Below are 24,167 nucleotides of genomic sequence, written 5' to 3'. Positions count from 1 at the left end.
TCTTGCAGTCTTTGATGGATCTGTTCCCAAATCGTGCTGTGATGCATCCCGATAAAATACTTTCTACGGCGTATCTGTAGAAGATCTCTGACATATTTGAAATTCTAAATACATTTAAAATATTAAAGTGCAGACAGTTGTAAGAAAATAAATAATCAATTAAATCTGTTTAAAAAAAATTTTTACATCGTTTAATACTTGCCCTTCATTTGCAAATCCCTATTTATGTGAATAGGGACTTTCATCATAAGCAAGGTGTGTACTTCAACTCCAGGACATGCTTGTTTGCAGAACCTTTTCAAAATTACTGGTCACAGCCAGCACAGTTCAGCCCATGGTTATTATTTGAGAGTCTAGAGAATAATTATTGAAACTGTATTAATTGCCCCACAATGGTTGATTAATGGAAGAAAATTGTTAATTCAGGGTCTTGTTTCTATGCAGAATGCTGCAGTGGGCAACCAATCGTCATTGCTTGGAGTTCCACCAAATGATGTAACAATATCACACAATCCATATCTTAGCTTTGGAAATATAGTGCCAGGTCTGAATTTACATGGTGAGTAACCTGAGGAAGTATGTGTTACGTTAATGAAATATTAACTTGAGAGTATGGTGTCAGAAGTAGATGGCTGCTCGTGATACAAAATGACAAGGAAGCTGGCTAGAATTTATGTGAAAACTGCAAAGGGATGTTATTCACAACCATCAGCATTTGCTGTCTTTTTTCAATGTGGCCAGTTTGATAAAACAAAACAAAGTAGTGGACATCGGCGGAGATTGATGTGTTTTAAACATTTTTGACGAGTGACGTAATATAAAGGTTATATTGATATTAGTATAGCACTTTGTATTATTTCATTTTTTATCACTTGTAGTATTTTACTTTTGTAGTTGGTTTAAACTTCTGTACCAATTTTAACTTCTTTTTAATCCTTTCAGTTGGAAATGCTAACAAGCATGCTCTTGTACAACAGCACAATGCAGTTATGGAACCCATGTTGAATCCAGGCTTTTCCAGGGCAGCGACAACATCGGAACAGCTACAGGCATCTGCCGCGCAGTACGCACTTGACTGCTATACTGCGTATACACCCAACTATGGCGAATATACACAGGTAGTGTCACAAATAGCTAACTGCATTAGTTATTTATCAAAATTACTTTTAATCTAGCTAGTTTTTATTTCGTTCCAAGGAAGGTAGTCATTAGACTGAAATTCCTTTTCATTTAAATAAGTGATTTGCATGTACAAATGATTTAATTTTGCTGAACAAAGCTCATCAAAATCTCTACCAAGAGTCGAGAGTATTTAATTGTCAAGTGTCCTGACAGTAGAACAATGACATTTTAATGTGGATATGGTAGTGTGCACATATAGTGGTTCTCTTGTAATTATGTGCTACTAGGCACTTCATACTGCAATTCAATAGTATTGAGGAGTGTGCTGGCAAAAGCAGTTTAATGAGTTGCTCTAATTTCAAGATTTAAAAAATCCAAGTCTGAGGATGGGAGAGAGGTAGCAAAAAAGGCTCAGTGGAATTGACTGCTCAGATCAGGGATAAAGCGCAAAATCCTTTGAGGTCACAAATGATCACTTCCCAACTATGCCAAATGGATGTATTCTGGAAGAAAAAGTTGTATGGAATGATCAACTTGTAACTTTATTGACAAAGCACAAGTGTAACAAAAAGACCGACATGCTTCACAGAGAAATTGACTGGAAGTTGTCCAGAGGAAAAGTATCAATAAAAAATAACTTTCCACAGTTTTTTTCCCCATGTTGCCAAACTGTTAAATTTTGCAACATAGATCTAACATTAAATGTGATAGACATTGGGCATTAGAAACCTAGAAGGTCTGTGAAAAAGGAATTTCACTTCAGTCTGTTAATAGTCAACATCTAGGTAACCTTTTTATGGTTCATATTGTGGACTTTTTTGAATATACTTAAATGATGAAAGATGTGGTTCAGACTTCGTTGGAATATAAATGATTGTCCCAGCCAGCAAATTATTTTGATTTCGAGTTTACTTTGTGATATTTTGTTAACATCAATTAAAAAAATATGGAAAGTTGTCACTAGTGAAACCTTTTTATTCTATGTGCTCCAAGGGTTCCCTCTCAAATGGAGGAACCGATTTGCCATCAAATGCAATGGATAGATCTGACAGTTTCCTATCTCCTAACCAGCTCGTTCATTTTAACTACTTATATCAGAGTCCAATAATTATCATGACAAAAAACAAAAAATCCAAATATTTGCTTTTCTAGCTAACCTGTGTTGTCCTGACCCCTGAAACCCCTTGTCTTCCTTCAAAGCAGAACCTAATTTTGGACCAGCTGTTCTTAATTTCATAAAGTCTTAATTTTTAATGTTGAGGTTGTATTATCAGGAAGTTTAGAACATGAAAAAGAAAGCCATTAATTATTTCTGTACAGATGTATGAGTGTACAGATCTGCTTTTCACATTACTTGAACTAGCACTTTGATTCGCAACACAATATTCCTTCAATTCAGAGTTGCATTTGTATTGATCTAAATGAATTCTAGCTGCCCTTTTAAAAGCTGTTTTCTTGATCTTATCAATAACCTTTGCTTTTGTATTTAAATATAACCTTGGTTATCTACTTTTTTGATGGAACTTTGTTACATTATGAAAGATGAATTGAAAGCTAGTTTTTTCTTAGTCTGAAAATGGTGCAATTGTTTATACGTTGGTAGGATACCATGCAGCAGTGGTACCAGAACTCTGTTCCATCTCACAGCTCTTCTGAGGCATTTGTTCCAGAGTGTGGAAAAGATCAATGTGAGGCAAGTAAAATTTCAATTAGTTTAGGTTCTGAAACTTTACTGTAATACTTTGGTCAAGAATTAGGTCAGGTCAGAAGTTACTTGTTTAGGTTCATCTCGTTATTGTTCCAATGTGTCGTTATTACTTCCAAACACTTTTAAATTCATGGTATGTCTTTATCCAAAGAGAGCATGTGGCAGTGGTAAATGGGAAGTTGTACAGGTGCTGTAAACATTTGGAACCAATGATTATTGCTCAAAATCCTCCCAAACACTGAATCAGACATAGAGCATGGTCACGGGCTCTTCTATTTGGCCCAACTTGTCTATGTTGCTTAACTGAGCTAGCCTCACTTGCCTGTGCCTGCCCCATACTCCTCCAAACATTTCCTATCTATGCATCTGTTCAAATGTCATAATGGTACCTACCTCTGGTAGCTTGTTCAATAACGCAGTTTGTCCTGTCCAGTTCACTGGTCCCTTTTAAATCTTTTCACTTACCTTAAACCTATGCCCTCTAGTTTTAGAGACCCCTGCCCTTGGGGAAAGAGAATGACTATTCACCTTGGCTATGCCACTCGTGATTTTCTATCATCAGTCTCATACAAACCAGGCGGAGAGAGAAGAATTATGTTCAGAAGCATAATCTGTCTTCCATTATCTTTAGCTACAAAAAAGTTGTCTGTCTTCATGTATAGGCTGCAGTGGAAACTCGGGATGGAGAGGGAGGGGGGATTAGGGAGGGGTATATTATGTGTCGGGTTGGGGGGTCCATTGTGGCAATCCAATTATATTACCTGATCATGCATCACCATGTTTTTTTCCTATCTCGCTTCTAATTTGATGTGTGAGGCAAGTTGTAATCTCCCAAGATTTTTCTGATCAGTAAATTCAACACTATAATAGAAAATTAGCTATGAATGCCAAATGACAATGAATTGTGTTGCCTGAGGCCTATGTTGACCCATCAAACTACATCTTAACGTACATGCCAACCTGGTTTTCGACAGGCCATTCAGCCCACAATGTCTGTGCTGAACATGATTCCAAAATAAACTTGTATCATCTGCTAATCTTACTTTAATGAAATAATTTATTTGAATTCCCAATCTCTTGCCCTTCAGCCACCTTATATTAAATAGATCCTTCCATTCCTTTTTGTTTTACGATAATTAATTATTTCCTTGTGTTAGGTGTCCCATTTATCTGTTATTAGATATTGTCTATTTGCTGTTTAGGTACAAGCACCAACTTTTGTTCCGACATCAGTTGCTCCTCTTGAAACATTCTATGCTTGGGTAGGAAATTGAATACGCAGCAATTGTAATCTACGTTACTCAGTTTCTACTCTTGTCAGGAACTTAGCAATTGCTAATATTTGAATTTTATTCAACATTTCATGGTCAGTAACTGAGTGAAAGATGTTTCTTGGTGCAACATTTCTCAAAAACGACTGGACCAACTTCCTAATGTGTCTGATTCGAACTATTCATAACAATGACTGTTTTAAACACACATCGAATTGCAGCTACTCCTGATTTTCCGTTTTAATTAGCTAAGCTTGGTACTATGAATCAATCAATACTTTATTACAGACTCAAGGTCCAGATAAAAACCAAGACATTACATATAATAAACAAACAGAAGCACAATAAGTTACATACAAAAGCACAGTAAGTTACTAACAAATTACTAACAAAAGCACAATAAATTACGTGCAAGCACAATGCATGGTTTAAAGCATCAGCCATCAGTGATCAACATGTCTATGTCAGTACTATGTCTGTCACTTGACTGATTTCTCTTTTCAGCTAGCTATTTTACATTCTGAATATTGATTCCCCAAGTAACTCCAAGTCAATTTAGCCATGTTGTACATGTCTCCATAGAGGTGCTTTAAAACATAGAATGTTTGCTCCCTTTCTTGTGTGCACATTTTTTAACAAAGACATACTATTGATTTTTTTCAAACTTGTTTTTTTATTCAAAACGCAAATGCTAATCTTAATACGTAATGACTCCCATTCATGCTTTTGTTTTTTTAAAAACTCTGGCATTAAGGGATATCAACCAATTTGTTATATTATGCAAAGATAGGTTCCCACTGCATTTTCATCAGAGATTTTCTTTTGGCCATATTGGCCAGTTTTATTTTACTAGTTTCTGGGCTAGCATAGTCTTGGGAGCAGATTAGCCCCCTTACTGGCTTAATGATGCTGTAACTCTGGAAATATCATGTAAGTGCACAAAATGTAAATTTGGGTTGTTTTCAAGAGCCTATTAATATCTACTGTGCACTAGTTTCTTTGAGCTGTTTTTAGGTTAGCCATGTATTCTACCACCCACCTTCACCAACACTACTCTTTGTACATTGTGATTATAACCATGCACAATCCTGGTACAAAGCAGGGAAAATGTTAGTAAACATCTTGGAATACAATTTTTTTGACGTTTAAGGCAAGCACGTAGATGGCCTTTATTGCAGAGATATTGTGGGTTGAAGGGACTATGTGCTGTACTATTTGGTGTTCTATTAAGCAGACTGGGCCTATATTTTTGAATTTAGATTGAGAGGTGAGCGCATTGAAATAAAATGATTATGGGGCTTGACACCTAGATGCATGAATGATAATTTCTGATGAGTCTCAAAGCCGGGGGGGCGGGGGGGGGGGGGGGGGGAGTTGATGGATAAGCGTATTGAGAAAATATAAGATTCGGGTAATTTTTGAATGTTAAAGGAAGTGGAATTAGTACATGGAAATCACATTGAGATTAAAGATTAGCCATGACCATATTGAATGGATGGCATCTTATTGCAGCGATGAATGTTTACATGAGTTTGCTGTGACTTCTGTTTCTTCTGTTCTAATGGATAAAAGTTAAATGACCTGTTATTGTAATTTTCCACATGATCCTATTCTTGCATGCATTTCATTATAGGGAAATGATTGTGATAATTTCAGTCAATCTTGCACTTGGTATGGGCTACATTTAATCAAAGTTCATTTGTTTACACTGATAATTGATGTACATATTAAAGATAGGCAAGATGCTGAGCCTTGAGGTGCACCTGTGTTGATAGTCGATAAGGAAAAGATGTTACCAATCCACACTGAGGTCTGCCAATTATGAAGTCAAAGATCCAGTTGGAGTTGAAAATATATTCAGAAAACTTGTTCAAGAATTCTAGTGTTAAGAGTAGAGTGTTAAGAGTAGATTTAAAAACTAGGAAATTAAGATTGGTGGACAGATTTTTCTTGTATACAAAATAAGTCTTGCAACTTGTTAAGGCCATTGTTAGATGTTAAAACAGCAATTCAAAATGCTACGATGAAAGAAAAAGTCAATTGAAAGAAGGTGTGAAAGTAGTTGTTTATTTGATCCTTAAATGTGACATGCTTAAATTGCCTTTTCCTAAATAAAAATGAAAGCTCACTTTTTTAGCATATATCTGCAAATGTCAATGTGGATTACAGTATGGCAGTGCAAGTGGTGCCTTCACATTATGCTGGGAGTCAGACTTTCCTAGAAGTGCACAAAATATAGTCAAAAGTACAAGGTTGAAGATGTTTTTGAATATGACAACTGACTGGAAAATTTAAGGACATCTGCAGCCTTGTGTTTCTGCCAGGTACACTTTCTGGGCCAAAACATTTGTGTTCATTCACTTTCTTGTTCTGCGCTCTACACTTCTGATTCTACGCTTGGGCCCAAACCCTTATAAATGACCATTACTCCTTTACAAGGTCGAAACCTGACCACATACACTTGATCAGCATTCAAGTTTAAGTTACTGTGTGACAGGTATTTGTTTCGGAAAAGTACCAGGCAATGACCATCTCCAACAAGCAGGCTTTCCTGAAAGAAATACATCAGAAACATAATTGAACACTTCCTATTTTTCTGAATGCCGTTTTACTTGCACCAAATTCAACCAAGAGAAAACAGCACTCCATTCTCTATTTCAGACAATCACTTCCGCCAACCTTCTTTCCCTCTTCTTTCCTCCCCCCTCCCCCGCATGCCTGATGGCTCTGATTAACAAACGACATTTCGGGTTGTGGCCATTTATGAACATGTCAGCACTGTTTTGATGGTATGAAACAAACAGGCAACTTTGAAAACCTAGAAGGACGAGTGTTGTAAGCACATTGGAATGGCAACAGATGTTAGTTCCTCAGACCTTCACCATCTTGAAAATATCAATCACTTCATAATCGCTGGGTTAAATATCTTAAAAGCACTGCCAAGGTGGCTTTGCTACTTGAGCTGCAGCATTTCAATATCCTCATACCCTTCACACTTTCTCATGGGCAATTGAGGATGGGGAAATAAGGTCAACAAATACCAGTAATTTCCACATCACATACATTGACATACAAGAATACGTAGGTTCTGCTTCTGAAATTCATTAAACTGATCTTCTAATATGCACACTCAAGACAAAATAGTGACCCACAAATGAATTCTGATTGAATAGTACAAACCAGGGATGCAACACAAACTACCTCTTTGTTTGTAAATAAATAGACTAGGATTTGATATAGAGAAGAGCTGGGATGCTAAATACATATATTAGAATGTTGCATTATGAGAAATTATTCCTAGTATTTAGGCCATCCAGTATATTGGAGTATAAAGGGTTTTGAATTAAATCCTGTATCTCTTCGTGTAAACTTCTGTCTGCAAAATGTAAATGTGATCTTGTCCTGTTCATTGCAAAAAGTACTTTAAATTTATCTATTGAAATCTTTTTATTAAATTTAAAAGCAGCAATGCTCAGGTAACGTATGGATCAGGGAGGATTTCTCATCTCCAGTGAAGAAGGGGCTGTAAAAAGAGAGCACTTTTTAATATCCAGCACATATCACTGGATCATACATTTGTTGATGCTATCAACAATATTGCCCCCCCCCCCCCCCCCAAGTTCTTGTGTCCTAGGATCTGGGCCAGAATAGGGGTGGCTAATGGCAGTTATCTGGGAAACAGTTGATATAGATCAACCCTCCAATATGCTACAAACCTCGTGCTTGCTCTCTCTCGGTATGTTTCTATAACATGGTACCCACAGCATTTAATTCAAAACAATGGAGAGATACCAGTGCTATCTCTGTAAATTCTTTTAAATCCACTGGCAGGTTAATTTAACCTGTTGGGATTCTCTCAGCCAATATCCCCAAAACTGAAGTCCGAATGACATTGCCAGCTCAATCAGCTGGATCATGTTCATATGCTTGGCACCAAATACAGAGACACTTTGTATCAAGATGGGATCCAGCAACAGATTATAGGTTAGATGGAGTAATTACAGCATTCCAATCAACTCCGGATGCCTGTTCCTTGACTGCTCAAAAAGGAGCAAGGCCATTTGGGATCACATTCTTCAGTGGCTTGCAGTGTAAGTGGCAGAAGGTGTGCACCACTTCCCACACTAGCAGTGCCAGAGCCTGCAGGTCCCACATTGGTCTCAACAGCCAATTTACACCCTGCAGAACATGAAGCATACCATCCTTAATCCTCGGAGCAACTGAATGAAATCTTGGGAGCTATGTGTTTACTGTTGGTCATGCCAATCAACTGACCACATCCATTGCTGGGAAAAGGATATTGAGAAATTGAACCTAAAACATTCTTGTCTGGTCTTAGGGTGTTGTTTTTATAAGGAAATATCAAGTAAGTTTTATTATGTTTATAATTTTTGAAAAATGATCAATTTAATATCCCTTTTTAATTGAGTTTGTAAAAGATGTTACTGCCAGATCCTGGACTTCTGTGCACATAGTGGATCTATTTTTCCAGTTTTAAAGTTAAGCTTGTACGTTTACTAAAGGAATAGGACATAGAGTCATAGAGTGAGACAGTGTGGAAACGGGCCCTTCGGCCCAACATGTCCCAACTACACTAGTCCCACCTGCCTGCGCTTGGTCCATATCTCTCCAAACCTGTCCTATCCATGTATCTGTCTAACTGTTTCTTAAAAGTTGGGATAGCCCCAGCCTCGACTACCTCCTCTGGCAGCTTGTTCCATACACCTACCACCCTTTGTGTGAAAAAGTTACCTCTTGGATTCGTATTAAATCTTTTCCCCTTCACCGTGACTCTATGTCCTCTGGTCCTTGATTCCCCTACTCTGGGTACTCTGTGCATCTACCTGATCTATTCCTCTCCTAAATTTTGTACACCTCTATAAGATCACCCCTCATCCTCCTGCGCTCCAAGGAATGGAGACCCAACCTACTCAACCTCTCTATAGCTCACACCCTCTAGTCCTGGCAACATCCTCGTAAATCTTCTCTGAACCCTTTCAAGCTTGACAATATCTTTCCTATAACATGGTGCCCAGAACTGAACACAATATTCTAACTGCGATCTCACCAACGTCTTATACAACTGCAACATGACCTCCCAACGTCTATGCTCAATACTCTGACTGATGGCCAATTTGCCAAAAGCCTTTTTGACCACTTTATCTACCTGCTACTTGACCTTTAAGGAACCATGCACCTGCCCTCCTAGATCCTCTGCTCTACAACACTGCCCAGAGGCCTACCATTCACTGTGTAGGTCCTGCCCTTGTTAATCATCCCAAAATGCAACACCTCACATTCCCTGTATTAAATTCCATCAACCATTCCTCAGCCCATCTGGCCAATCGATCCAGATCCTGCTGCAATCTTTCACAACCATCTTCACTATCTGCAAAACCATTTACATTTGTATCATCAGCAAACTTGCTAATCTTGCCATGTATGTTCTCAACCAAATCATTGATGTAGATGACGAACAGTAACGTGCCCAGCACCGAACTCTGAGGCACACCAGTAGTCACAGGCCTCCAGTCCGAGAAGCAACCTTCTACCATCACTGTTGAAGAAATTAATTTAGAGGGAAATTAATGGAAAATGAAAAGCAGAGACTTCGCAGATTTGCTTCGAGATTTTATTGCATGATATCATGGAGAGATGGTGGCAGTAAACTGCCCACCACTTTTCTGACTTCACAGCAGAATGAGCCGACAGTTACACTGTGCAGTAAACAACTTTTGTTATTTGTTGGAATATTTTTGTCGAGTAGGTATCTATCAACTACATCTTCTTTCTTCTTCTTAAGCCCTTGGCTCCTCTAGGGAGCATAGGCCATTGACAAATGTCCTCCACCTCACTCGGTTGTTGGCGGTTCTTTCGAGATCTCCCCAGTTGAGCCCACTCCCAGACATTTCTGCCTGGACACCTCTTTTCCAGCTGTTCCTGGGGCGACCTCTTTTCCTTTTTCCTTGGGGGTTCCATTTCAGGGCTTGCCGGGTGACGTTTGTTGGCAGGTTTTCTGAGGGTGTGTCCAATCCAATTCCATTTTCCCTTTTGAATTTGTAAGTCAATAGGATCCTGGCCTGTTCTTTTCCACAGGTCCACATTGCTTACTTTGTTTCTCCTCCAGATGTTTCGCGCTCTCATCTTCCAGAGTAGATAATGGACTGCCCACTGGCCAATTCGATCTCCCCTGACTGTCCATCTGGTTTCTGCCAAAGGCCGAACATAGGTCAATTACTGGAAAGGTGTCGGCTTCTGCCAGTAGAGATGACAGAATAATATTGGTGTCAGGTACTAAAAGAGCAATAGGGATCACTATTCTGTTGATAGCCAGCTCTCAGGTCTTGGACAAAATGCCATTCATTAAGTCTTCCCAGTTTTGGGATTGGCAGAATAGGATTATTACATGGAGTTTGCGTTTTCACTAATGCTCCTTGTTGTAATAAAGATATGATGACTGTAGCTATCCCTTCAGCCTCCGGGGTCAGTTGATACTGTTTTAAATATGGCAAGGCAGCACCCTTTCTAAAGTCACTTCATGTTCAGGGGCTGAATGATTCTTATGCTTTGCCCATAGTTCAGAGGGTACTTGGACCAGAGCCATTGGTAACCTTGACGGATCCTCAGTTGGCAGCTGTTGCTTTTCAAAAATTGTGTCCCACTCCTTTCTGACCCATGTGATCTTTCCTTCTATGTCAATAAAGAAGTAAATCTGGATTTCACCTTCTGCCATTGGTAACTTTAAAACATGAATTGACTGTCCTTCAGCCTTTTTATCATTTCTCCTATTTCCTTTGCTGTTGCTGGAGATCTAGTAGCTACGGTGGGGCGAGTGCGAGCTTACAGATGTTAAGCTCATCTGCCTATAGTTCCCAACATTTTCCCTACAGCCCTTCTTGAAAAGCGGCACAACACTTGCCACCCTCCAGTCTTCCGGCACCTCTCCTGTATTTAAGGACGACTAGTAAATTTCAACCAGGGCTCCCGCAATTTCCTCTCTAATTTCCCGCAATGTACTCGGATATATCTGATCAGGCCCTAGAGATTTGTCTACCCTTCGGATGGAAAGCCTCCTCTTGGGAGCAGATGCGGCAGAAATTGAGAGTAGGGGAGGCAGGGAATGGTGGGAGGGCTAGTGGTCCAGATTACTAGGAATCAGTGGATTTTTGTAGTAAACATCAGTTGATTATCTGATCCATGTGAGGGAGAACCAGCATCTGCAGTTCCTTGTCTCTATCCATTAGAATACATTGATATATTAGGTGATTGCACGTACGGTCAAAGTGCGTGACGCACAGAGTCGCTCAAGCCATCTGGAGGACATGGCAGCTTCCAGCATACACCACCAATACATGCAACAGGTCCATTCTTACCTTTAAAAAGCCGCCAAAAGGCCAATTTTTGTGTTGTAAAAAATGAGGAAGAAGCTGGAGGATCTGGCGGAGGTAGAGGAACCGAGAAAAGGGCTGCCAAGCCCGCGGACACAAGAAGCAGCAGGGAAGACGTCCGGCCAGCCGGCAGGAGAAGGGGAAACGCGGCCAGGAAGGGAGCCAGGAGAACAAGGCCGAAAAACAGAGGCCATGCGGGGGGAGAGGAAGAGGAGGAGGAAAGGACGGGGTTGAGCGCGCTGGGAGAGGAGCAGCGGGAAGAACCCAAGCCGAGGGGCCTGGAAGGTCTGCAGGGGCAGAAACACCGAGCGCTGGAGGTCGATGATCCACTGGAGCCTGAGGGCGAAGGGCCCAGGGAGCCGTGCTCGACGGCCTTGGAGTAGGAGGCGGTGGAAGACGAGCGGAGTGTCGAGCCCGAAGAGGAGGAGGAAGTGGACCGGGGAGAGGCCGATCGGCAGCGGAGGCCGAGCAGCAGTGTGAGCTGGGCTGGGAGCCGAGGCGGAGAAGCCGGCCACGGACGGCTCTGCTTGGCGGCCCCAGCCTCGAGGTGTTGAGTGGAAGCAGACCCCGGCTGACGGAGAAGGCGAGCGGGGAGAAGTGCTGGAGGACCAGCAGGAGCGGCAAGGGGCCGAAGATCCACAGGAAGCGAGGCGCGGAGCGGGGGCATCGAGCCTGGAGGAGTGAGGAGCGCGGGAACGGGGTGAGTTACCGGGAGGGAGCCGGAGACGCGCTGATGGGAGAAGCCGGGTGAAGCTGAGCTGCAGCAAAGTGCGGCCGCAACATTGAACTGCAGTGCACGGCGTGCCCTCCAGTAGGCGTTGCATGGCAACAGTATGCGTCAAGGGCCGTGACCTCGCCTGCCGTGCAATCACTCTATAGACCAATGAGAGGAATGTTCCAAGGGGGATACTGCCAACTGTGATTAACTAGATGTTAAAAATATTGACAAAAGGAAAGGCATATAATTAAGTAAAGACAAGATTATATATGCAAAACAACAAATGATTAAAAAATAAAGGGAGTGAAAACTGGTGTACAAAATAAAGCTCTCTAGAAATGTTAAAACTTCAAATGTTTTATCGGTATTGATGAAAGTATTATCAATGAGAATCCAATTCAAGGATTTTTAAAGAAGTGATGAGGTATTTTCAATTTTCCAAAATTCCCTATATTTGAGGAAGGCTCCATTTAGATTGAAAAGTAAGAAATATAATTTGTGTTCAAAAAATGAGTGAGATAGAAAGCAGGAATCTACCAAGCAGTTAGCTTAACAGCCATCTGTGGGGAAAATGGTAGAAGCAGTTTTTCAAATATGTTACTGGCCACTAATTAGGTAAAGTCAGTGAGCTCTTTGAAAAAGAAATTGTGTTTAATCAATTTTTTTGGTAACTCGTTTTTAAAGAAATAAAGTGCTATGGGTAGAAGAAAACCATTGAATCTACTTTTAGATTTTACGAATGATTTTAAGGCGCTGCATCAACGATTAAGATGTGTGAAATCTTGTGACGGAGGGCATGAATGGAAGATTAAAAGACTTAAGAAAAGGAGAGTAGATTTTGTCTTTGTCTAATTAGCAAGATGTGATTGATGAAGTCCCACAGGGATCTCTACTAGGGCCTCAACCTTTTGCTTTTTATATAAATTACTTGACAGCGCCATAGGTATGGTTCCTAAATTTGTTAATGACACAAAAAGGATAGCAAAGTTATGAAGAAGGGCTTGAATCCATGTATCTTTTAAATTTCATAAAGGCTCTCTTTCCTCCCACCCCCATCCTCAATCACCACCTCTGGCAGTTTGTTGCAGAAATAGGTGTTCCTCGGGTCCCTTTATAAATCTTTCCACCCTTCATTTTAAACCTAAGCCCTCCAGTTTTAATCTTTTCCCAAGGTAGGGAAATCTGTGGATATTCATTTTTTGTCTATGCTACCAAATATATTGGAAGCAGTTCACAGAAAAATTCCTGGATTGAAACCTGAAATTGGTGGGTTTTATAATAAGGGAAGGTTGGGCAGACATTTAGAAGTGAGGTAACTTGTCCAAAAACCACTATGTGGGGACAATGTTTCTTCTTGAGTCTAAACCTAGAGGGGACAGATTAATAATAAAGGGTCATCCATTTTTAGAATGATTTTGTTTGATCTGAAACTCAATCTCGTCTTCAAAAGGCAGTGGAAGTGGTCTGAACGCTTTGGAAGTAGAAGTAGGTCGGTCCTTGGTGAGCTAGGTGGTAAAAGGTTTCTGAAAATAAGATTAGGTTACAAGCTTTTTATTCACAAAATGCTGGAGTAACTCAGCAGGTCAGGCAGCATCTCGGGAGATAAGGAATGGGTGACGTTTCGGGTCGAGACCCTTCTTCAGACTGAGGTTACAAGCTACTTGCCAGAATCTTTCACAAACTTATCACTCTCTATTGATTTGAGAAAGTAATTGGATATCATGGTAATATTTGTATCTGGTTTTGGGTGGGGAGAAGAGAGAAAGGGAAAGAAGAAACGTTGATGGATTTTTTTTTTTCCACAGCAGGATCCTCTCTCTTCAGCGTTTGCCCCGGGAGATGGCATCCTAGGTCCGGTACCATTGGGAAACATGATGACCAATATCAAGGTAAACTTCTAAATCTTTTTCAGTTCAGTGATTATAAAATGTAAATGTAGATCTTTGCTATTGTAAAGGACCTGTCCCACTTAGACGATTTTTTTAGGTGACTGCCGGCGACTGTCAAAGTCGTAGCAGATCGCCAAAATTTTCTTTTCCCCTATGACAATGACCACGACAATGCCGAGTCAGGTCGATACAAGTTACTTTTTTTGTGAAACGAGCACCTGGCTGAGAGATTACACCGTCTTCGGAAACATCACAAAATTCCCACCCTTACCTGACCGTCAAACTGTCACCTCCAACCTACCTGTCAAATGTCGTGACAGTAAATAAATTGGTTAAACAAAATTATCTTCTGGTATCTTCAAATGCCTTTTCTTAATTTAATATTACGTGCTTCTAAATGCATCTGCGACAACCTAGCAAACCTGGGGACAGCATGCGACAGCGCCCGCAATAAGCTACGATACCTGGCGACAAGCCAGGTGTCGCTAAGAAATTTCAATCTGGAAAATTTCTCCACGACGCGCCAAGATCCGCTACGATTCATTGAAGACTCCTCAAGATCATGCCCGCACCACCCTGGCGAACGTTCGGCGACAGCCTAGTCGCCTTAAAATCGCCTAAGTGGGACAGGCCCTTGAGTTGCTTTGGGAACAATGAAAATTATACCACTTAACAGTTCAGAAGTTAGGATCTTCATGGAATGGTGCTGGAATAAGAGCAGGGAGGTTATGCTAGGAGTGCATACTGGTCCCATGTTATGCTAGGATGTGGTTCTGGTCCCATGTCGCAGAAAAGATGTGACTGCACCAGAGAGGAGGCAGAGGAAATGTACAAAGATGCTACTGATGTTGAAAAAATGTAATTGAAAGATATAGTAAGCAGAAGTGGTGTACTTTGAAACACGGGACGCTGAGTGGGGATTTATAGTGTATTCATGGTTCAATTCAATGGTACCTTATACTCGCATGTTCCTCGGACTGTGAATTTCTTCTTTTCATACATTTCAATAAAATACCTACAATCTTAGGGACAAGAGTTTAGGAATAGTAGACAATACACAATGGTGTTTCTGACGTCATTTTGTCTGTCAATGTTGTTAAAAATGTCATCTTTGGCCTGTTGTCCTGGCGATGGCATAGGGTCAGAATTGTAGGGTCGTCAGGCGATGTTGGTGTACTCCACCGCTGCATGCCGCATCTGATCAATGTGCTCGATTACATGGAGCAGCGCCTGATCTAATTTCAGCTGAGTTCAGGTTGTGAGTTCACACCTCACTTTATGACTTGAGTACAAAAGTGGCCATTATCACAATGCCTTTGGGTTAATCTGGTGTGTGCAATTTATTAAAGTAACCATATTTAAAATGTTTAATTTTCTGTTAAAAAAACCTCTTATAAATACAAATGCAAGTGTTTGTCCTTGTCAAGAGACAAATGAATTTGTAAGTAGAACCTGATTAACCATTTTGTAATCAAGTTAATTTACTCTATTTTCATAAGTTCGTAAGTTATAAGAGCAGAGTTAGGCCATTTGGTCCATCAAGTCTACTCTACCATTCATTCAATCATAAGTTCAACCTGGGCCTTAAATCCACCAAATGACTTGGCCTCCACAGTAATGAATTTCACAGATTCACCACCTTCCAACTAAAGAAATTCCTCCTCATCTCCTTTCTAAAGGTGCGTCCTCTCTACACTACCTGCCCCTCCACTATCTGCAGACTTGGTCACAAAGCCTTAAATTCCCTCATCCAATTCATTGATATACAACGTGAAGAATAGTGGCCCCTGCAAAACAACACTAGTCGCTGGCAGCCACCCAGAAAAAGCCCCCTTTACTGCCACTCTTTGTCTCTTGCCATCCAGCCAACCTATTATCCTTGCTAGTATCCTCCCTCGGATGCAATGGGCTCTCATCTTTTTTAGCAGCCTCATGTGTGGCACCTTTTCCTTACAATTTTCTTCTCTCAGAAGATTCTCTTTGAATGGATTCAGTTCCTTAGGTACTTTGCAAAATTCTATTGGTCAATCTTCATAAAATGCTTTGGAAAATTTTGTTATGTGAAAGATTTATGAGTAAATGTTTATTCTGTTATCCAGAAAAGGTCCTGCATTCTTAGTAAGATGCAAGAAATTGAGTGTGATTGGGATGGAATGGGTGGATAGGGATAGGATAGCAACCAAACTGGTTGAAAATGTTGGTGCGATATGAAACAAAGTAGGTGGTCATTTGGAACAAACTAACTAACTGAAACTGTGTTGTTTGCACTGCGGAGAACCAAAGTGTTTGGTTAAATGTGTGGACGTCTGACCACTTCTGCTGCAAATTGAGATGTCGCACAAGGATACTTGGTATCCTTCATGGGAGATTGAAAGGTTCTTGGAAATTAATAAGTCTGCATATGGTCATTGAAAGTGTTAAAACGGTTTGAGGGAATGTCTTTAAAAAGGGAGGTCCGGAATACTATTGTATATGGCATATCTACAGTGCCCTCCATAATGTTTGGGACAAATACCTATCATTTATTTATTTGCCTCTGTACTCCACAACTTGATATTTGTAATAGAAAAAATCACATGTGGTTAAAGTGCACGTTGTCAGATTTTAATAAAGGCCATTTTTATACATTTTGGTTTCACCATGTTGAAATTACAGCAGTGTTTATACATAGTCCCCCCCAAGGGGACTAGCCCCCAAAACAAGCACAAGCAAGATAACTGCAATACAGGCCTGGCAGAGCATCACCAGAGAAGACACCCAGCAACTGGTGATGTCCATGAATTGCAGACTTTAAGCAGTCATTGCATGCAAAGGTCATTGCATGCAAAGGATATGCAACAAAATACTGAACATGACTACTTTAATTTACATGACATTGCTGTGTCTCAAACATTATGGTGCCCTGAAGTGGGGGGACTATGTATAAACACTGCTGTAATTTCTACATGGTGAAACCAAAATCTATAAAATGGCCTTTATTAAAATCTGACAATGTGCACTTTAACTACATGTGATTTTTTTTCTGTAACAAAAGTCTCAAATTGTGGAGTAGAGAGGCAAATAAATAAATGATGAGTCTTTGTACCGAACATTATGGAGGGCACTGTAAATCTATAATGACCACAACAATGGAGCTATGAAATACACGGTGCAATGACTGGAGATTTACATACATTTTTATAATTAAGCACAGCAATGCTTTTACCCTGAAGTAAATCTGGTTAATTTGGAACCAAAGTTAATCTTAAAACATTACATTCATAGATAAAATGACTGGGCAATAAGGAGCAGTAAAATTTATCTTGCATATCTTCAGCCAGAGTTCAACTGTCTACTCTGGACCAGATTCAAATTTGGTTTAGTTTATTGTCATATGTACACCAGGATGCAATGAAATTCCTTGTTCACATAAGCTCAGAGTAAATCGTATTCATACCATCATAATAAATACATCGAGTGCATAGCCACAGAATACCACAAAATTGTTGTACAATCTGAAGTGGTGTTTGTTTAAAAAACTGAACTACAATAGAAAATAACGAAATGAGGTAGAGTTAAGAGTACACAGCAGAACTTCTGGAAGGTGGGTGTAAAAGAGGTGATTGATTCAGGACTCTGGTAGCAGTGAGGAAGAAGCTGTCAATTAGGTCTGGACATCTGGGCGTTCGAGATCCTGTATCTTCTCCCAGAAGGTAAACGAGAGAAGGCATATTGGCCGTGTTGGCAGACATCCTTGACAATACTTCCATGGCCGAGTCAAAAGTGTTTAATTATCATATGTGCCGATAATGGAATAATGAAATTCTTTCTACAGTGGCTTAACAGGACCGTAAGCATAATACAGATAAATCTAATAACTTAAAAATTTAATAAATTAACGACTACTGTCTAGAAATCGTCCTACTGTCAATTCATCCAGCCTTCCTGATACAATGCATGGTGTAGAAGGACTGGATGACCACACAGTTTTATCTGCTCCCAGCACATTAGTGAGACATGAAGAGCTTCCCAAATCAATTAGATGGCAGCACTGACATTGGCAGTGGTGAAGCCAGGTGCTCCAGCTATCAAATCTGTTTAATTTGAAAATCTAGACATTCCTCTCTCATGAACTGTCAATTTTTTAAGTTTTAAAGTTAAGAGTACAAAAGCCACATGCACCTTATATACAATTTTTATTAAATTACTAGACGAGCGCAGCTAAGGGGGGTGATGAGGGGTTGAGGGGGGATGGAGTGGGGAGAAGGGGAGGGATAAGAGGGGTTCAGGGGGGGATGGAGTGGGGCGAGGAGGGGGGATAGAGTGGGGAGGAGGAGTAGAGGAGTAGAGGGTGCTGGACCAATGTAGGAGAGGTTTGGGCCCAACGGATCTGGGGAGTGTCCCTCAGGGCCGTGGGCGAGTGGGAACAGGGAAGGGGAGAGGGAGCCTCTCAGCTCTGACCCGTGTGGCCAGTGGTGCGGGCAGAGTGAGCCGTAAACACGAAACATCTTCTGCAGTGTCCTACGGGCGTACAAACCCCCGTTGGGTGCAAACCCTACCGATCCGTGGACCCGTTGGTGGGCGGAGTGTCCCCCAGTGCCGGGCCCAGCAACCCTACCAATCACTGGACTCATTGGCGGGCGGGGTGCTTCCCCCGGGGCCGTGGCCGTGCGAGGGAGGACAGGGAAAAGGCACTGAACTCAGCCCCATGCGTCCAGTGCTGATTGGCAGGGAATGGCGGCGACGCCCATCTTGTTGGAGCCTCTGGCGCCGCGCTGCACCAAGGGAAGAAGGTCAGGCGCGGGGCACGCCGGGACACCTGGGCCACATGCGTCCGGCGCTGGGCGGCGGCGTTGGCCATCTTGTTGGGCCCTCTGGCGCCGTGCTACACCAAGGGGGGAAGGTTGGGCGCTGGTCCTCCGGGGAGGGGGGAAGGAGGAGGGGAGAGTACGTTTGTTAAAGTTAGCGCCCCCCCATTGGCCGCGACTCCCGTCATCGTGTGCCCCCCCCCCCCCCCATTGGCCGTCGCTCGAGCGGGTCCCATTGTGACATCATACACTGAAAATGGCAAGCATTGGTTTAATAAGGTAATTTTTTTACTTTAAAATGTTTCTAATTTTTAAAATATAAGACCAATTTAAATGAAACATGTGTTAAACATTCCCCAGGACAATGGGTGGAAAACTACAATTCAGTCTCTGCTGTAGAATGGCTAAGTTTCCCAATGTAGATCTTGATAGATGAGTTGTCCTGAGGAACAAGGGATAAATGCTGAATAGGCCAGCAGTTTATGGCGCTTTGAGTTAAATTGACATTATCTGAAATAGCAATCAGATTAGCAAAATTTCAATGTTTCGAGCAACCCATTTTATTAGAAGCAATTAGAGAATGCTTAGGAATGGAAAGGGATTATTTGCTCTTCACCCTTTAACACCATTTACATCCTTCATCTTTCCCTGTTATTGATATAACGGAGTTAACAGTTATATAAGGTTAATTAAACCTGAAACTTTGCAGTTAAGCACGATTCATTTTCTTGTTGGAATAATTTTATTTTCCTTTTTTTAGAGCAATTACAATAGTTTCAATACTTATTTTGCCTGAATTTGAGATGATGCTCTTGTTTTCCTTAAGTCTCCAGTGACTGGCCAGAAACGTGCATCTACCTACCTCCTCCCTTCTCCAGAAGTGAGTCCAGATGGCAGCTACGTTGGGCAACATTCACAAGGCCTGGGTGGTCATTATGCCGATTCCTATTACAAGAAGAAGAGAATATTTTGACTTGCGTTCACCATTACTTATGCTACTTTTTCTTGTGCTTAATGCTGGAACATTCTTTTAAATGCGAAAATGCCCTATGTCAGTTCATTTTTGTTTTGAAAATTAGATTTTAAATTTAAGTTTTAAATAGGTTTCTTTAAATTTTATTTGTTGCAATGGAATTTTTAAACATTTGACTTCCTCTCCACTGCATTCTTGAAGCAGATTGAGAATGGATTAGCATGCATTTTGTTTCATGCCTGATGCAACTGTCCTGTCTTAATTGTTTGAATCTAGCTGCATAATCTGGTTTCAAATTTAAGGTTTTTGCGGGCTGGAGCCAGCTTTAACATATCTCAACTGGACCTTATACATTTAATTGAATTTGAAGCACTTCATAATCATATTTGAATGTTTCATTGTGCAATGTATTAAGGATTTTGGTTGGGGAAGATAAATGTGCTATGAAAAGATAAATATGAATCCCTTTCTCGCACCCCAAACAATTCCACCCACACCCCTTTTACAATCATTTCACATCAGACACATTTTCATTTAGTTGTTGAATTGCACTACTTTAAAAAAAAGTTCACGAATGTGCAGTGTTTTTAAATGTACATGAAAATAAGCTTTGACCATGAATGAACCACTTACTCTCTCACTGCACTAACTTGTATATTTGATGTAGTGGGCATCGTAAGATTACACTATGCAGTACATACTGTGTTCACTGACCAAAGCAAAACTTTACATTTTTTGTGTAAGAAATTATCACTGAAAATGCAGAAGTATATTCATTTCTTCATGAGATGCAATTTTTTTTCTCTTGTGTTTTAAAGGTGTTTGCTGGGTCCATGCTTTTTTTTTGGATGGGTTAATTATTCTGAGGGAATTTTCAATACTGAAATGTATATTAGTGTATTGGGTATTGGTTGGTTAACTGGAATTGGTTGAGGACCATATAAGAAGGTTGCTATTTTGACCAGGAAAAAAATATTAGGAGTAATTTCACTGCAGTTGAATCATAAATGGTGGTTTTTTCCCTCTTGTTTTTGAATAGTAAAACCAAATGCAAGTCTTAAATATTTTTTCTGTTTTTCTTTGTCCCTTTTTTTGGTAAATGAATTCAAGGTTCAAAAACCTTTTTATCTTTTTGGCTCTCTGGATTCCCATGGCATTCTCTTAATATTGTGATTTTGTAACATGGATGAGGCACTGCATGTACCTTTGAAGCCATGATGATCTAGCTCAGTTTTATTTGCAAAGGGCATTTGATGGAAAACTGAAATGGCTATGTTAAAGTCAACTTATTCTGGAAATAAAACCGTCTAATACAGGTCAGAACTGCTTTGTTTTTTCCTCACTGCTGTTGTGTCAGAATAGATGGGGAGAGTTGAAGAATTTGGATATACCTTGCAATTTATAAAAAGGGTTTAGTAAAAGCAGCCCTGTTATCATATGTTCTAGGGAAGCATTCCTCTTGCAAAGTCAAAACTGTTTGAGGATAGAGGGAATATTCTTCCATTCTTTAAAAGTTGTCGACTGATGCTTAAAATGATAGTCACTTAAACTGATCTAAGTAATATGGCCAGAGAAAGTAGTGGAAGTGGGAAACTGACAGTCCATGATTATAAACCAGAAATGGACAGTTTTGTAACTAATTAAATCACTTGGACAAGATCACTAATGTGTCTGCTTTGATACCTGATTTGGTGCCCTTGATGTAGGTGATTGTGATGATGGAACTGAATCTTGGAACTGAATATGCAAAGTCAAATAGGCTAACAAGCTGAAAATGATGCTGCAGTACTCCAAAGGAAAGAGATGTAGAAAATCAATCCAATCTGTTCATCATCCACTCTCTTTGGGGTGAATTTAACTATGATCAGGCGCTTCTAGTCTCAGTAGAAGCACTAAGTGCCTGTTGGTAACAAAATCAATGTTATTTAGTTCTATTCCAATTGTTTTTTAAGTCTTTTGGAGTCATATTTGATTGGTAACATCCTGCAATCCTCAATCTCACTGTGGGTTTATCATCCACAAGTTAATCAAATAGGCAATGATATTCCAGAAGTAACAACTCAGTCAAGTTCTTCATAGTTTACAATCTAACCACTACATTTGAAACAGCAAACAAAATGATCAGTGTCATAAGATTCAAGTCCTTGCAGTAAATCTCTATTTTTCATACAGATGATGAGGGCATGATGTCAGTAGGTGTGTGATGTGCCATTCTGGTAGATACTTTCCACATGCTGTTTGAAAGTAGTTCCCTTTTATTTTGTCGGTATGTCCACTTTTGCAAATGAATACAGTGCACCATTACATCTTCCTGATTCAGCTTCAATTGGAGTTCTGTTCAAATATTTCACGAATATTTGAATTTCTCAAGTGTTTTCAGTCTTTCTGATTGTAAATTGGCTTTGTGCAATCCCCCCCCCCCCCCCCACCCCTCAGGTCTTAGCACCAAAAGGAATGACCATCAGGTGGGATGGATGAAAAATGCACAAATGTACCTTTATTTTCCTGAGAGTCATTTGCGATTTCCCAGTTGGTGATCATGCAGGGTTTATCCTGGAGATTCCTAGAGGTTAAGACTATTCTTTAGGGTGCCAGTGCAAGCAACCCATCAAAACTCGAGCAGGCAGAAATAGGATGCAAGTAGAGATGCAAATGTAAAGGTGGGTTTTGAAATGGATTTTGCAGATGAGAAGCAAAATAGCAAGATGAAAGGTACAGAGGAGAGTTGTCCTAATTGGAAGAGTAGAAAGTAGGGATGGAGGAATGTGATGGAACTGTAGTAGGAAAGCTAATTATTAAAAATGATATTAAAATGCATATAAAGTGAGGTTGGGAAAGATTTATCAAAGTCTAAAGTTTAAAAGTGGGAGGAACTTTGTGATGAGATTTCGGATGAACTGAATTTTGATTGAAGGTGTTAAAAGTCAAACGTGGAGGGGCGAAGGCAAGAACATAAGTAGGAGTAAGAGGTGGAGCAGCGGTAGAGTTGCTGCCTTACAGCGCCGGAGACCCAGGTTCGATCCCGACCGCGGGTGCTGCCTGTACGGAGTTTGTACGTTCTCCCCGTGACCATGTGGGTTTTCTCCGAGAACTTCGGTTTCCTCCCACACTGGTGCAGGTTTGGTGCATTCACAAACTAAGCATATTAAACCAATGTATCAGAAACAGCAAAGCAGAACCACGATGAATCATCTAGGGTGTTATATTACAAAATTCAGGTCGGACTGCTTTTTATGCATACAGTACCTAACTTTTATTCAGGACAAGGTGAAGACATGCAAATGTCATAAAACATTGCAACCTGATCATTAGTAGGGTTTATTAGTGTTTTGAACTGCAGGCTAAGAAGATGCAAATGGTGCTGCAGTGCTCCACAAGGTGATGTTGAGAATCGATCTGGAAATGAGTATCATTGAGGTGATTTTAATGATAATGCAGAAGGCACATCTGGACATTTATTTTAACTGTAAGAGGGAATGGTTTTGGGATTGTAACATCTCCCATGCAGGTTTTCAACAAGAATATTCAGTCAGAAATTAAAATTAACTGGGTGTTGCAGTTGGACTTTGGGGACTTCTAAATGGATGAAAGGGTGGATTCCAAATAGTAAGCTCTGATGTCCACCTAGACAGCTAGATAGTACAGTAATAGAGATAAAAACTAGATAATATCAGTTTGCATTTTGGGCTTTTTCAGGTTGGGAATAATGTATAAATGAGAATTGAAGAGTTGACAGATAATTTAGTTCCAGGTGTCACAAGAAATGAATGTTACTGGCTGCCTAATGCCCTATGCCTATCTGCTACCTTGGACTTCCTGAATGCAGATACAAACTGATTCATTTTTGAGCAATTTTGAATGGAATAGATTACCAGTGCAGTCCTCAATAAATCTCATTCTGATATTATGGTGGGGAGGTATTAATTAAACAACTGAAGATGTTTGATCCTGGGATGCAGCTAGGATGAACTCTTGCAGGTATTCTTGAAGTCTCGTCAGGTAAATTAGTGGCGTAATATTGACTGGTCTGTGTTGTACAAAGACTCAATAGTTGGTCTTTGTTTTAGTGGAAATAAGAGTATGAATTGTTTTCTCACAGTGTAAGCTTTCTGCAAAATGTCTAGTTTCAGTGCGAATCTTATTTTCAAACGGTTAAATTAGGTCTGTTATGTTGCTAAGCATATATGTGCATGCATCAATGCATTACTTAACATTTTTTTTTTTTTAATGTAAAATGGTTTTTTAGGACAGCATCAAAATTGCATTAATTAGGCTTAATCTTATTTTGGGGAAATGTAATCACCAGTAGAT

The 24,167-nt window shown here is 40.3% G+C and overlaps 1 protein-coding gene across 4 annotated transcripts in view; it reads left to right on the top strand.

The window, feature by feature from the left end:
• raver2 (ribonucleoprotein, PTB-binding 2) overlaps nucleotides 1-22,168 on the top strand; it is a 76,141-nt gene extending 53,973 nt beyond the window's left edge. The window contains exons 10-14 of one of the 4 annotated variants that reach the window (XM_078407517.1): nucleotides 445-559; nucleotides 943-1,118; nucleotides 2,726-2,815; nucleotides 14,016-14,096; nucleotides 19,710-22,168. In XM_078407517.1, coding sequence (XP_078263643.1) covers nucleotides 445-559; nucleotides 943-1,118; nucleotides 2,726-2,815; nucleotides 14,016-14,096; nucleotides 19,710-19,856 — 609 coding nt within the window. In that variant the 3' untranslated portion in view covers nucleotides 19,857-22,168. Of the gene's footprint in view, nucleotides 1-444; nucleotides 560-942; nucleotides 1,119-2,725; nucleotides 2,816-14,012; nucleotides 14,097-19,709 lie in introns of all 4 variants that reach the window. The other 3 variants (XM_078407516.1, XM_078407519.1, XM_078407518.1) reach the window with 3 other exon arrangements.
• Nucleotides 22,169-24,167: the final 1,999 nt, after the last annotated feature.

This window comes from Rhinoraja longicauda, chromosome 11 (assembly GCF_053455715.1).
Source record: "Rhinoraja longicauda isolate Sanriku21f chromosome 11, sRhiLon1.1, whole genome shotgun sequence".
NCBI lineage: Eukaryota > Metazoa > Chordata > Chondrichthyes > Rajiformes > Arhynchobatidae > Rhinoraja > Rhinoraja longicauda.
Note: the sequence above shows the minus strand (reverse complement) of the source record. Positions and strands in the feature narration are given on the sequence as shown.